We start from the raw sequence: 14,789 nt of genomic DNA, 5'->3' as shown, positions 1-14,789 counted from the left end.
AGAAACATCAATGTGCGAGGGGTACATCAATCAGTTGCCTCTCGAATGCCCCCAATGTAGGGACCTGACCAGAAATCAAACAGGTGACCTTTTGGCTTGTGGGGTGACGCCTCAACCCACTGACCCACACCAGTATAAGCCTGAAGCGTTCTTTAATGGAACAGGCCTGAGGTACCAGCCACACCCAGCCCCTGAACTAAAAGGCATGCAGTGTAGAGGTGGCAGGGACATGGAATCCAAGGAAAGGTCAGGACTCAGATGGAGGGAGACAGGTGACACACTTACATTAAGATGAACCCTCACGTTCCCATCCACCTAAGCACCACAGCCAGCCCCAACTCACTCACTCCAGAATTTCCCCAGCCACCAATCCCTGGGTAATCCCTCCTGGGAATCTGTCAGAAACAGCAGAAATGCCCACAATTCCCAAGCCCAAACGATTTGCACCCCAAGGCCTGGGGAACAGATGGAGGTATAAAAATAAATGACAGTCCTGGGTAAGTATGGGGAGAACAGATCTAGGGAAAGTAGACTGGTGGCAGTGGGGGGGTGGGGGGGTGGGGTGTGTGTGTGTGTGTGTGTGTGTGTGTGTGTGAGAGAGAGAGAGAGAGAGAGAGAGAGAGAGAGAGAGAGAGAGAGAGAGAGGGAGGGAGGGAGGGAGGGAGGGAGGGAGGGAGGGAGGGAGGGAGGGAGGGAGGGAGGGAGGGAGGGAGAGAAAGGAGGAGGAGGTTCTAGGCAGAAAGAAAGTCAAATAGCTCTCATAGCAGCACTAAGAAAATGGAGCTGATACTGGATTCCTGCAGCACCACAAACAACTCCAAAGTATCTCCTGGCATTTGGGGGCGACGCATGGCCCTAGATCTTCTTTACTTCCTTAGGTTTCACACAGGCTAGAAGCCAAGTGTGCATCGTCAGCTTTTTCTCAGAGCATATAACCAGGAGAAATTCAGATTAGCAGTTTGTATTTGCAAGGAACACCCAAAGGTCCATATGAGTGCATTTCTGGGAGGCAGAGGGGGAGAAATCACAACTTATTTAGAGACAAGAAAACCGGAGTCCAGAGAGGACATGCGATCCACTTGTGGACACAGCAGGTAATGGGTAGACAGGGACTGGAGTTACCATAGTGCCGTCAGCTTTTCTCAAGAGAGGAGCTAATGGGCTGGGAGAAGTTAAGGCTGACACCCCCAAGACATAGCTAGTGAGAACAGCTAGGATGTGGACTAAAATATCTCTGATAACAAAGCCCAGGCACTGAACTCAGATACTGTGCTACCTCGCCAACAATCAACCCTGACCCCATCCCCTCCTTGCAGTCTTGGAGGCCATGAGATCACATAGAACCTGGCCCTCCTCTGGGAGGCACCAGAACCAACCAGAATTCTAAGCAAGGAGCTCAGAGAGCTGCCCAAGGTATAAACCACAGGATCTGGGACTGGAGTTGCCTATTTCAGTGGCTAATGCCAGGTAAAAGTGAGGGGTGCTATTAAGCAGGGGCAGAGATGTCTGTTCACTGTAGAGATAACTTAGGCCAGTGTGGCTGAAGTAGAAAGTACCTACAGAAAGGTACAGACAACTACCTTTTTTAATCCTTCAAAAATCTAAGATAGGGATCTTGTTTCTGGCTGTAGTTCAAGCCCCTTACGGGCTTGGCTACAAAGGCCGTGCCAGGCACTAGTGGCTTCTGATGTCCCTGAGCTACTTCCCAGCTGCAGGGCCTGAGGTGGTGAGTGCCATCTTGGAATCCCAAGGTCCAGCCCCTGCCTGCCCTAAGCAGGGATCTTCTCAACTCCCCAGGACAACCTGTCAGCACTGGTAGGTATGAGCTGGATTCTGGTGGTGGGGATGAACCCCCAGCACCTTAAGTTCATTCACCCGTGGTAGGGAGGCAAAGGCCTTCAGGCAGCCACATCTGAGAAGCAGGCCCGCAGAAGCTCCCCAGGCCACCAGAGGCTCTCCCTGCACTGGCATCTAGCAGCAGCAGAGCAGGCAGGGGTCAGGGAATTGCCACAGTGGCAGCCGCTCAAGTGTATATATTACAAGAACTGGAAGCCCAGTATTGAGACTTGGATTTTATAGGCTTGGGATTTAGTATGACCAGCTGATTTTTTTCTGACCACGGGTAAAAGCAGAAGACAAAAATGCAGAGGGGTTGGCAAGGAACCCATGATTCTAATAGGGAGGAACACAGCCCTAGGGCTAACCCAGCAACATTCTGGCTCCGGTTTCCACCATACACCTACCTTCAATTCACTTCCCCCCTGTGCTGCTTTCAAAGGATTCTCCTGTCAGGCAAAGCCTTGGACAGAAATAGAATCGTCTATAGTTACAGTCCAGCCAGCTTTCCCTCAGGGTGTGCCTCGAGACACCCGGTTTTGGAGGCTGGGGAGAGTGAACATACATTCCAATGCACTTCCTGAGCAGCCCACACGGCCTCCTTTGTACCTCAGGGGTCCATGGGCAGTGAGGTATACTTAGCCAAAACACTGGGGTGGGGCAGGGATCCCAGGCCAGCTCCCTGGGGCCAGCTGCTGCCTCATTCCTAACCAGCACTTTTAATTGCTCACCAGCTTTTGATATGGGCAGGGGAGCATCCTGCCTTCTCAAGCAAGACACTTACAGACAACTGTTAGGGAGCTCCTCCGGGAAGCTGAAAGGGAGAGAGGAGTCTGTGTGCAGGACAGCCCGTTCCTGAATACTGCCACAGCCTGTTACCATCTGCCAGCTGCCAAAGTCTGTGGAGAGAGAGGATCCGGGCAGGGAATGGTCCACTGATCTGGGACAGAGAGGAGAGAGAGGGGAGACGATGCAGTCAGTCAAAATGCCTGACGGGAAGCAGCGGAGGGACAGGGGTTGGGAGGCCATGCTGGCCCTGGGCCATGGCCACAGGGTTGTTGGTGGAGCATCTGTAAAGTCAACCACTTTCTCCAGAAGTGCAAAGACAGCCGGAGAGGCTATGATCAAGAAAGAAGAGTATAGACCGTAAGGCAGGATCAGCTGTGAGAACAATGCTTAGTGCAAAGACTTTCAGGAGCAAAAGATCAAGAGCAAAGCATGGTGACAAGAGGTGAGCCAGCAACCAAAGCCTGGGATCAGGGCTGACAGAGCAAGTACAATCTCAACAGCACCAAAAGGAGGTGAGCAAGGCTGGATGCCCCAGGAACGAGGGAGGCAGGATCACCCCACACTTCCCAGCATGCAGCCTGGTGGGGAAGGCAATGCAGACCCCAGGGATTGCTGAGGTCCTTTCAGAAAGGTAAGAGAACAAACCTCTGTGGACAGTGGAGGGCAGTGACCTAGATTAAGAGGTGCTGGGAGCCCTAGCCCCCACTCTGCAGCACCTTCTAGGAGCTCTAGTTTGCATTCACAAGCACACCCAGCAAACTCACTGGCTATGCCCAGAGGGAAGGGATGAATCAGGCAGGCAACTTGACAGCTTCATCAGGCCTTTTTCAGCTGGAAGTTTGTGGGGTGCAGGGAGAGGAAAGTTGCATTGGGAACCTACTGCTGCCACCTCCTTCCCACTCAGAGCCAACCCTGCTCTGCCATCTCGGGGCAGCAGCCCAGCCAGGAGGGGCACAAGAGGAGGAGAGGAGATAGGGAAACATCAAACAAAGGCCCTTCCATCAGCTACCCCATATCCCAGTCCCCAGAGATGCATCGCCTTTGATGCTTGACCCTTTATCCTTTATTTCAAGAACAGCAGAAGGTGCTCCCGCAGGGACCCAGAAACAGAACAGAATCATGAAGAGTGGTATAGGAGGTGGGGGACAGAGAAAAACATTCACTGACCTCAACCCACCCCGCTGGCTGACGTGAAGGGCTCCCAGTCTGAGGCAACAGTGCCCCACACCAGTCACACCAGGCTGACCTTATCCTCAAGCAGCTGCCGCCTGAATGAAGCTCTAGCCAGGCACTGCATCTCTACCAACCCTTAACCACCCCCATTTTAGAGAGAGGGAAATGGCAGCCCAGACAGGTGAAGATACTTGCCCAAGGCACCACAGCTAGTGAGTATAAAAGATTTTTAAAGCCAAGTTTGATTACAGATTTGTCCTACAGTGGAACCACCTTGAGACCAGGAAAAACAGATGGCTTTCTACGGTAAAGCCATCATGAATCAGAACCTCCTGTAACACAAGAGACTTGCCACATTCATCACTCCTGCTAAACTCCGGAAGGTGTGTGACAGCAGCGATGAGAACAGGACATGGTCTGCTACCTGGTGGAAGCCCCTAGTGCCCAAGAAAGCAGGGCAGCCTTGTTTCTAGATGGAAAACTTGGTAGGGCTCATGTGGTCTGTAAATCAAAGAGACAGGAGAGAGCAAGCCATATGCCATAGTCTGGCGCCTGCCCAGTGCTTTCTCCAGGTCATGCCGGGACCTGCAGTCAGCATAAACCTGCTGAGGTCAGCCTAGCTCTACAAACCTCATCTATTGTTCAGCTTTAGGGTAGTTTCTTTCCCAGTCGTAGTGGTTTGTGGGAAAACAATTCCTAAACACCAGAGCCAATGCTGAGTGGAAGGGATGCTGAGTAGAAGAGGTGGAGCAGAATGAGGCACTCCTGGGGCAAGGACCATGGGGGTTTCTTATGCCCAGCCTTATTCCCTCAGGGCCACCAGAGACTCACACTGCCAATGGGAAAATAGTAGACAGACGGAATGTGGTTAGAGAGGTTCCCTGCAAGGATTCCTGGTTTCCTGGGCTAGTCATTTCCCTTTACTTTCCCAGTGTCCAGCAGGTAGCACCACCAGGCAAGAACCACACCTGGAGCAGTCAGGGGACAGCTGTGGGATGCAGTAGGCAGCATAAGACAGCATCAGGGGACGTGACCCTAGGGGACATGAAGCCATCTCAGCAAGCAGCCATATTTTGCATCGTCTTCAAGAGTGAGCATACAGGCTTTAAATGAGTCTTCTTACTTGAGGCGTTTGTCAAAGAAAGGGTTGAAAAGCAACCACTCAGCTCCTGGGTTTGAGAGCAAGGGACTGTGCTAAGCAGAGAAGTGTTCCTAAGTACCAGTTTGGATTAGCTGGTTACAGGGGTTACCTGACGATGAAAGGAAACAGTCACCAGAAGGGAGCACTTCCACCTGCATAGTGAAAGGAAAACCTTTCACTAAAGATAAAGAAAGGTAAAGAGGGAGGGAGGAAGAAAAAGAAAGCCTTAATACATGTGTAACTCAACCATCTTTAACTAGACCCCATATTCTTTGCTTCATACCCTTACTCAAGTACAAACAAAGCAGCAAAAAAGAAAAAAAAAAAAAAAAAAAAAAGTCTGAGCTCCACCTCCTCTCATATCCAGGCTAGGGAACTAGAGGGAACATGAGACTAAGCTACTTTCAAACTGCAGAACTGGAGCCAATGTTGCTTCTACGGTCATTTGTTCACATCCCTGTGGCTCAGAAGGACCAGGAGGTTGGCTTCTTGGCAATATTTCACTCCTTAGATGGATACAGCCTAGGCCCTCATCAGAGCACCAAAAAGGCTGCCACCTCCACCTTCCCTCTACCTCCTTCCAGATACCCGCTGTGGGCCAACTTAGGCGGGTATCTTTAGATAGTCCTTTTTGGAAGGAGGTAGCATAATCATCCATCCAAGCAGAATTGGCCCAAACCACACAGGTGAAACAAAAACAGATCTGGCCTGGCCTTTTACCTGCCCAGTGCCCTGATATGGCCCACTGCCCTCAGATATGTGACTGATAAGAACAGGTCTTTAACCACAGATACAGTTTACTGAACATCTGCAGGAGAGATGAGTATTTATTATGTACCAGGTATTTCACTCTATTACCTCATTTAAACCCAAATGGATGGAGGCCAGGATCATTACTCCCACTTTAAAGATGGGATTCAAAAAACTGAGCTCACAACTACAACAGAAGGGTGTGTATAGCCCACACAAGAGGTGCACCTGGAGCACCCAGCTTGGGTGACTGGGGAGACTGTGCCACTGGGCCCTACAGAACACCTTCTACAGAAGGCCACTCTACCAAGATTGGGAGGTGAAGCAGCTCTATCTAATATGCAGAAACAATACAGGGAGGGAGGCAAAATGAGGAGACAAAGGAACATGCCCCAGATGAAAGAACAGAACAAAACTCTAGAAAAAGAACAAAATAAAATGGAGGCAAGCAGTCTCCCAGATGCACAGTTCAAAACTCTGCTTATAGGATGCTCAATGAACTTACTGGAAGAGTAGTGAGAACTTCCAACAAAGAGAGAGAACACAAGAATGGAGATAGTAAACGTAAAAAACCAGTCAGAAATGAAGAATACAGTAACTAAAATGAAGACTACGTTACAGAGAATCAACAACACAGCAATGAAGCAGAGGACTGAATCAGCAATTTGGAAGATAAGGAAGCAGAAAATACCCATTCAGAACAGCAAAAAGAAAAAAGAATTTAAAAAAATGAGGATAGTTTAAGGAGTCTCTGGGACAACTTCAAGTGTACCAACATTCACATCTTTGGGGTACCGGAAGGAGAAGACAGAGCACAAGAAATTGAGAACCTATTTGAAGATATAATGACTGAGAACTTTCCTAGCCTGGTAAAGGAAAAAGATACATAAGTCCAGGAAGTACAGATTCCCAAACAAGATGAACCCAAAGAGGCCCACACCAAGATACATAATTAAAAGCCAGATTGAAGACAAAGATAGAATCTTAAAAGCAAGAGAAAAAACAGTTAGTTACCTACAAGGGAGCTTCTAGAAGACTGTCAGATGATTCTCAACAGAAATTTTGCAGGCCAGAAGGGACTGGCATGAAATATTAAAAGTGATGAAAAGCAAGGACCTACAACTAACATTACTCTATTCAGCAAAGCTATCATTTGGAATCAAAGGATATATAAAGAGCTTCCCAGACAAGAAAACGCTGAAGGAATTCATCAGTACAAAACCACTACTACAAGGAATGCTAAAGGGTCTTCTTTCAGAAAAAGAAAAAAAAGATTTAAAAATATGAATAATAAAATGGCAATAAAAACGTATCAACAATTATTTTAAATGTAAATAGACTAAATAATTCAATCGAAAGACATACAGTGACTGAATGGATAACAAAACAATTCCCTTATATATTCTGTCTATAACAGACTCACTCACCTCAGATCAAAAGACACACACAGACTAAAAGTCAAGGGATAGAAAAAGATATTTCATGGAAATGGAAACAAAGAAAAGGCAGGGGTAGCACTACTTACACCAGACAAAATAGACTTTTTAAAAATCTGAGTCAATTGTTTTTTTTCAATCGAATTTATTGGGGTGACACTGGTCTGCAAAACCATACAGGTTTCAAGCATACAGCTCAACAAAACATCACCTACACACTGCATCGTGTGCCTACCACCCCAAGCAAAATCTTTCCTTCCCTGTTCCCCCCCTTTGCCTACCTCCCCCTACCTTCTGGCTATCACCCCACTGTTCTGTGTATAATATATATTTTGTATATATACATACATATATATTTTTTTTGCTTAATCCCTTTCACCCCCTTTCATCCAATCCTCCAACTCCTTTCCCCTCTGACAGTGGTCAGTCTGTTCCAAGAATCCATGCCTCTATTTCTACAGGCAAAATAAAATTTAAAACAAAGGCCGTAACAAGACAAAGAAGAACCCAGCAATTCCACTTCTGGGTATTTATCCAAAGAAACTCAAAACACCACATTGAAAAGACACATGCATCCATATGTTCATTGCAGTATCATTTATAATAGCCAAGGTATGGAAACAACTTGTGTCCACCAATAGATGAATGGATAAAAAGTGGTACTTATTCATACAATGAAATATGACTCAACCATAAAAAAATATGAAATGTAGCCATCAGCAACGGACATGGACAGATTTAGAGGGTATTGTGCTGAGTGAAGTAAGTCAGACAGAGAAAGTCAAGTGCCATAAGATTTCACTTGTATGTGGAATCTAAAAAAGAAGAAAGAACAAGCAGGCCAGAAATAGACTCATAGGTACAGGAAACATTTCGACAGTTGCCAGATGCGAGGGGAACTGGGGGTGGAGGGATTAGTGAAAAAGGTAAAGGAATAGAGAAGTACAAACTGGCAGTTACAGGATAGCCATGCAGATGTAAAGTGCGGCATAGGGAATACAGGCAATAATACTGCATAACTAAGTATGACGTTAGATGGGTGTTGGATTTAGCAGAGTGATCATGTTGTAAGTTATATAAATGTATAATCAACCACCAGGATGTACACCTGAAACTAATATAATATTGTATGCTAACAGTGATTAAAAAATAAAAAATTGTTAAAAATTAAAAAACAGCCATGGCCTGGTATGTCAGTTGGTTATAGAGCATCATCCCGTTGAGTCAAGGGTGTGGGTTCAATCCCTGGTCAGGGTACATACAAGAAACAACCAATGAATGCATAAGTAAACAGAACAACAAATTGGTGTTTAAACAAAAACAACAACAAAAAACAAAACAAAAAGAGATGGTATCATAAGGCATTTAGAATCTGCCCATCAAAAACACATCAAAATAGGCCCTGGCTGGTGTGGCTCAGTGGATCGAGTGCCGGCCTGCAAACCAAAGGAGTGCTGGTTCTATTCCCAGTCAGGACACATGCCTGGGTTGCAGGCCAGGCCCCCAGCATGGGGTGTGCGAGAGGCAACCACACACTGATGTTTCTGTCCCTCTCATTCTCCCTTCCTTTCCCTCTCTCTAAAAATAAATAAATAAAATCTTTTAAAAAATCATAATTACATTAGTCAAGATTAAAGACAAGGGGAGAATCTTAAAAGCATCAAGAGAAAAGGAGACAGTTACCTACAAAGGAGTTCCCATAAGAATGTCAGCTGATTTCTCAAAAGAAACCTTATAGGAAAGAAGGTGCTAGAAAGAAGTATTTGAAGTCATGAAAGGCAAGGACCTACATCCAAGATTACTCTACCCAGCAGAGCTTAGACTGACTGGAAGGGCAGATAAAGTGCTTCCCAGATAAGGTAAAATTAGAGGAGTTCATCATCACCAAGCCCTTTATGAAATGTTAAAGGGACTTATCTAAGAAAAAGATGATCAAAACTATGATCAGTAAAATAACAAACTCACAATTATCAACAACAAAACCTAAAAAAAAACCCCAAAACAAAAACAAACTAAGCAAAAAACTAGAACAGGAATAGATTCACAGAAATGGAGATCACATGGAGGATTATAAGTGGGGATTGGGAGAGGGGAGAGTGGGGCAAAAGGTACAAAGAATAAGAAGCGTAATTGGTAGATGCAAGATAGACAGGGGGAGGTGGAGAAGCCAAAGAACTTACATGTACGACCCATGGACATGAACTAAGGTGGGGAATGCTGGTGGGAGGAGAGGTGCAGGGTAGAGGAGAATAAAGGTGCAGGTAGAGGTGCAGATAAAGGGGAGAAAAAAAATGGGACAACTGTAATAGCATAATCAAGAAAATATATTAAAAATAAATAAATAAATAAAATCTAAAATAAACCCCACATCAAAATAGGCCAAGGTTTGGCAATATATCTAAATTTTCATTTATTTCTAAAATTCACTTAAGTAAAACTCCCATTCCCCTCTGAAGCCATATAAACTAAGACCTGGCAAATAAACAAACAAAAGAACCTGAGCTCAGAAGGGAAGTGATTTTTTCCAAGTCAAGAAACTAGAAGTGGCAAAACTGGGAGTGCAACCCAGGTCTGACCAAAGGCCATGCTAGCCATTATCTTTCTTCCTGATAAGGGGTGGTATCGGCCTCACTGATGGACACATACCCTCCAACTGCAATAAAGCACAGAGCTTCTGATCTATGGCTGGAAAAGAGGTCTGCGTGTGATCCCTGGATATGAGAAAGGAAGCAGAGTGTCCCAGGAGTGACCAGCCACCATTAGGGAAGGTGGAGAGAAGATAAATATGGCATGTAGGAGGCAAGAGGAGAGAACCAAAGGCTGCCTTTTCCATTGGATCTCTCCACATGAACCACTATTTTCCTTTACTGTTTAAACTGCCAAGTGCCAAGTCTGAGGTCATACTGGGAATGAATATTTAAGCCAAGACCCAGAATCCTAGACTTTGAGGCAACTAGATGTCTCCTAATCTACACACCTGCCCCTCATCAACCTCCAAGCCCTCAGGTGATGACCTCATAGCCTCTATCTGAGTAAATACCTCCAGGAACAGGGCGTTAAAGGAAGAATCCTTCAGTTCAACAAGGGCCTGAATTCACAGAGCAACTGACTTCAGAGATGGCTAGAATGGGCTTTCTTACACATTTGAAAAACAAACACCACTTGAAAAACTAACTTCCAGTCTGGCCTTTAACCATAGGCACAAGTGTGCGTGCCTGTGTGTGACTCAACCAGGGGCCTCTGCGTTTCTGCACAAGTCCAAGAAGAGGTGTTTTGGGGGCTCCAAGTTTTCTGCTCAGGTCTCAAGCTAGCAATGTCTTTAGGCTTCTCATATTCATCACTGGTCTGGAGCTACGGCCCCATGCAAGAACACATCATACGTGGGACAGGAACCCGTGCATTGCAGAAAGCAATCTGGTTTCTCTACTTCATCAAACACAGCCTGGAACAGAGCTTACCGCTTATAATGAGCAGGCAGTAGAAGGTGGTGGAGGATCGGGGAAGAGCAGTTGCCTGGGCAGCAGAATTGGTTCCTATGTTGCTACTTAGCTATTTTAACCAGGCTGCTAGGTGACCCTCAGCCAAGTTCATTGGCTCTTCAGGCAGCTTGGCTTCATGCTGGGTTCAGGGATGGCACCATTCCTCCTCAAGCATGCTGTGCTAGCAACCCCTGACCCCTAAGGATGTCTGACTCTGGAACAGAGACCAAGGCCACATGACTGGAGCTGGGCCACTTACTAACTGTGGCTTGGGGAGGCGTGAGCTCAGAGCACTGGTCTTCACTCTTCCCAGCCCTGTAGCTGATGACAGATTTAACAATGGTCCAGAAATGAAGCTCAGCCAGAATCTGCTGTAGTGGCAGTTGACAATGCAAAAAAGCCACCAGTCTTTCTGGTGAGAGGTATGGGTTAGGGCTGGGTAAGAAGCAGTACCCCCACCGAAGTTTCTTCCCAACCCAACACCTACTTCTTCACTTTGAACAAAGCTTTACTGATTCCTTTTATAGGGAAGCCCTGCCTTAGAGAATTTTGGAATTTGGAGCACATGAAACCCAGGGAATTCACATTGTGAGGGGAATTCTGGCCGTCACAGATAGCTTTACTAAAGGGTTCCTTCCATACAGTACCCGCTACTGCACTAAAAAGCTGATTGGCTACTGTTACCTAAGAGAGGCAGGGAAGCTAAAGACAGGATCCCTCAGGCACTTTAAGATAAAAGAGACTAAATTAATTTTAATGTTAATGGAAATACATAATTAGAATGCTCCAAACCTGAATAATCTAGTCTTTCAAAACCTCTAGCAAATAGGCATCCAATCCAGAACCTTGCTGCCTGGCCAGCCCCGCTGGGCTCCAAGTGGGCATTCCCAGAATAGCCCAGCAGAGTCATCAAACACCTCACAGCAGCCCACCTCACGCCTTTCCAAGGCTTTGTGTCCTACTTTGGACCGGTTGTCCCAGCCTCAATTAGGCCCTGCCTGGTCCAAAGGGCTGAGGAGTCAGAGGATACCCCAACGCTGCTATCCTGGACTGGCCATAGGAGTCTGAGGCCCACAGTCAAGTGGAGAACCACCAGTGAGGCTCAGGGAAACCAGCACAAGACCGAAAGTATGCTCTTTTGGTGGGAAGATGGGAATAATAAATAGCTGGGGTGTGGGAAGAGGTGATGGATTGCTGCCTCAGCAGAGGAACCCCCAGCAGCTAGATAGTTAACACCAGGGCAGGGCCACAGCAGCCAAGAGGAATCTTCTCGTTTCCTTCCCAGGTGTCCAGCAATGCTGCACAGGCAGAAAAGGAGGCAGAGACGATGAGCAAGAGCTCCAGCCCAGAAAGGCGAGGGTCACACAGTGCTGCAGCAGCCGGACCTGCCCCAGGAAAGCTGGGCATGCAAGGGCGGCACGGCAGCGGGCCCACAGAGGGGAACGAGCACAGGCATGTGAACTTGCTGCTGCACATGATCTCTGCTCAGCCGCCAGTCCCCCTAAACCTCCTGTGGGGTCAGAGGGGTTGTGGTCTCTGTTGGATAGACTCATTACAGCATTGGCAGACATGTTAGTGCTCCAAGTTGAAGGGCTCACTTGCAGAAGTGAGTGTGTAAGACCCATCTGGACAGTGCAGTCTGGAGCTCTACAACTGATCTGCTGTGTGTGCATGGGGAGGGGGCTCTTCCCCGTCTTCCTCCAATGCCTGCTTTTGCCCACAGAGAAAAATCAGAGGATGGCAATGAGGGGGGAGTTCCAGAAGTTTCAAGTTTCTCCTTGTTTAATATGCTTGTGACTTTGGGGCTCCTTGTTTCCTCCTTGGTACAGGCTCATTACAACAAAGGCCTGAAACTCTGGCAGAGCTGGGCTCAAATCCAGGGTGGACTTCAATGTTCATGCTTTTTCTGCTAAATGCCTGTTTCTCCCTAGAATTTATTAAGAACTTCTTAAGTCCCGCATTGCTTTGTTCTCTCCAGAAGGATCAGATATTCTCAAGGCTTTAGAAAACAAAGCAATGCACAGAACTCTTTCCCTGGCAGGATGACATGGAAAAAGTGGTATGGGCTCAGCTCAGAAATGCTTTCCCCAAAAGCCAGACCATCCCTCAAGCCCAAGCCCCTGTGCATGCTCAGCTTCAATCTCATCTAGGAAACATCGTTCCTGCAGCAACTCCAGCCACACCCGTCCGTCATGACTGAGGTGCTCCCATTCCCAGCATGCAGTCTCCTGAGGTTTGCCCCAGCCATGCACATCTAGCCTAGCTCCCTATTATCTGTTCTTCTCACTGCTCCACCAATTGAGGCACAGAATGTGAGTGCCAGAAGGGACTCGAAGGATCTAGATTCATCTCTTTAATGAGAATGTGAGGTCCACAGGGAAGGGGTGGGGTGGTGGGCTGAGACCTGCCAAAGTCAACAGGTGAAGGCAGCCCCAATTCACATCACAACCACTATGCCTTCTGAATCCCCCACCTGCCAGGGCTCTGGGAAGGAGTTTCAAACCACTCTGGAACCACCTCTTGCTCTGTACCCAAACATTAACCCATCCTCCAAACAGTGAGCTGGCCTGCAAGCGTGTCAGTTCCCTCTGGCCTCCTGGGTACACTGAGCACCAGGCCATATGCCAGGAACCCTGTCCCAAGACAGCACCTGAGGCACCATCTCAAGTGCTGGAACCCCACTTTCCAGCCTTATTAAGGGGGGGAGGGCGAGCTACCTCCAACATTAGAGGCTTTGGAGCTCCTCACCTGGCTTTGGGCACCTCCAGGGGACTGCTACCTATCCTGAAAAAGTTGTCAGAATGGTTCGAGGAGGAGGAGCTGGAAGACTTGGCTTCTACCAGCCCCTGATGGGAAGGCAGGCGGTCCTCTGAGGGCTGTGGCCGGTTCCAGAGCACACTCTGTGGAGAGGATGAGTGGCTTTTCCTCCTGCAGTGGAAAGAGGAGGACTGTTGGCCAAGGGGCTGCTCTAGGCGAGCCCTACTTTTACCAAATCTCAGGGTCCAGTCTTTACTTCCAGCAGGAAAATGCCATATGGGAGTGGGCACACATCAATACTCCCTTAGACTCGGCCATGGCAGCAAGAGCTGGGTCTTCATGGAAGGGCTGTGGCATCCAAATAATACCTACTGGTCTCAGAGCGCATGCTAGAAAACAGATCTTTAACTAAAAGTTCAGTAACTGCCCCTCCTTCCAAATGTTATACAAAATCTTGAGCCATTTTCTAGGAAGAAAGTCATCAGGTTCTCAGATTCCACCAGATTTTCAAAGGAGTTGACTCAACCAAGTCCCCAATTCCCAATCACCACTTTGTACTCACTGCTTCTTGTTTTCTTCTTTTTAAACTGTCCCCCACTTCCCAGTCAAATAATACAAGGGAGCTCCCCCAGGGAGTCCCTTTAACATTTAGCTTTCCCTCACCCAGCCCTGTCGTTTCTTCCGTGATTTCACAGGCAGCCCCAGCCCTTCATGCTCCTGGGCCACCACAGGCAGTGCCCCTCACCAACCAGATGGCTGGCCTCCAAGGCCCAGAAGAAACAGCAGGGCACAGAGCTGTGCTCTCAGCCCTACTGTTGGAGGCCCCTTTGTTCCTGGGACTCCCTGGAGCTGGTGACCCTGGGCCACAGCTGTGAGCAAGCTTAGTTCCAGCCTGGCCCCTCACCAAGCTGCTTGAGTCTGTGCTCCTGCAGTGACCAGCTCCACGGCCTCATAGGTAAAGCTCCCAGTGGCTCCTGGGGAGCTCTCCATGACCAGAGAGAAGTCGCTGCCAAGGCTGGTGGTGCTGCCACGGTCCTTTCGTCCTGAAAGAGGCCAAGGCCATCTGTTCAGCACATTATCTTCTCCCACTACTGGTCCCCCACCTCTTCCATACCATACAATGGGAGAAGGAAGCTTCTTAGAAAAAAACAATTCCTGTGCGGTCCTTAGTCAAAAAGAAGAACAGAGGAAGGGAAATCTGCTGGGGCCTGTGACTCACTCAGCATGCAGATATCTTCCAGGGTGAAGCCTGCATCCCGGGCTGGCAAACTCTTCCTCCTGTAAACAGAACCAAGAATGGTGAATTCCAGATTGGGCGGGGGTCTTCTTCGACCCCTCAGCCCCATGCTGCTCACCTGGGAAAGAAGCTTTAACTCCCTGGCAACTAATGAACATAAGGTTCTACCCTAGAGTGTTGCAAAATCCCAG

The 14,789-nt window shown here is 47.8% G+C and overlaps 1 protein-coding gene across 5 annotated transcripts in view; it reads right to left on the bottom strand.

Annotated features, from left to right (window-relative positions):
• The window catches only part of MTMR14 (myotubularin related protein 14), a 55,331-nt gene that overhangs the window by 1,425 nt on the left and 39,117 nt on the right, over positions 1–14,789 (bottom strand). For 2 of the 5 annotated variants that reach the window (XM_024556446.3, XM_053929450.1), the window contains 4 exons: positions 14,581–14,639; positions 14,266–14,404; positions 13,353–13,532; positions 2,621–2,776 (listed from right to left, as the gene is read on the bottom strand). In XM_024556446.3, the coding sequence (XP_024412214.2) occupies positions 2,621–2,776; positions 13,353–13,532; positions 14,266–14,404; positions 14,581–14,639 (534 nt within the window). The remainder of the gene's footprint in view (positions 1–2,620; positions 2,777–13,352; positions 13,533–14,265; positions 14,405–14,580; positions 14,640–14,789) is intronic. The other 3 variants (XM_024556448.3, XM_024556449.3, XM_024556447.3) reach the window with 3 other exon arrangements.

Source organism: Desmodus rotundus, chromosome 8, assembly GCF_022682495.2.
Source record: "Desmodus rotundus isolate HL8 chromosome 8, HLdesRot8A.1, whole genome shotgun sequence".
In the NCBI taxonomy this organism is placed as follows: Eukaryota; Metazoa; Chordata; class Mammalia; order Chiroptera; family Phyllostomidae; genus Desmodus; species Desmodus rotundus.
Note: the sequence above shows the minus strand (reverse complement) of the source record. Positions and strands in the feature narration are given on the sequence as shown.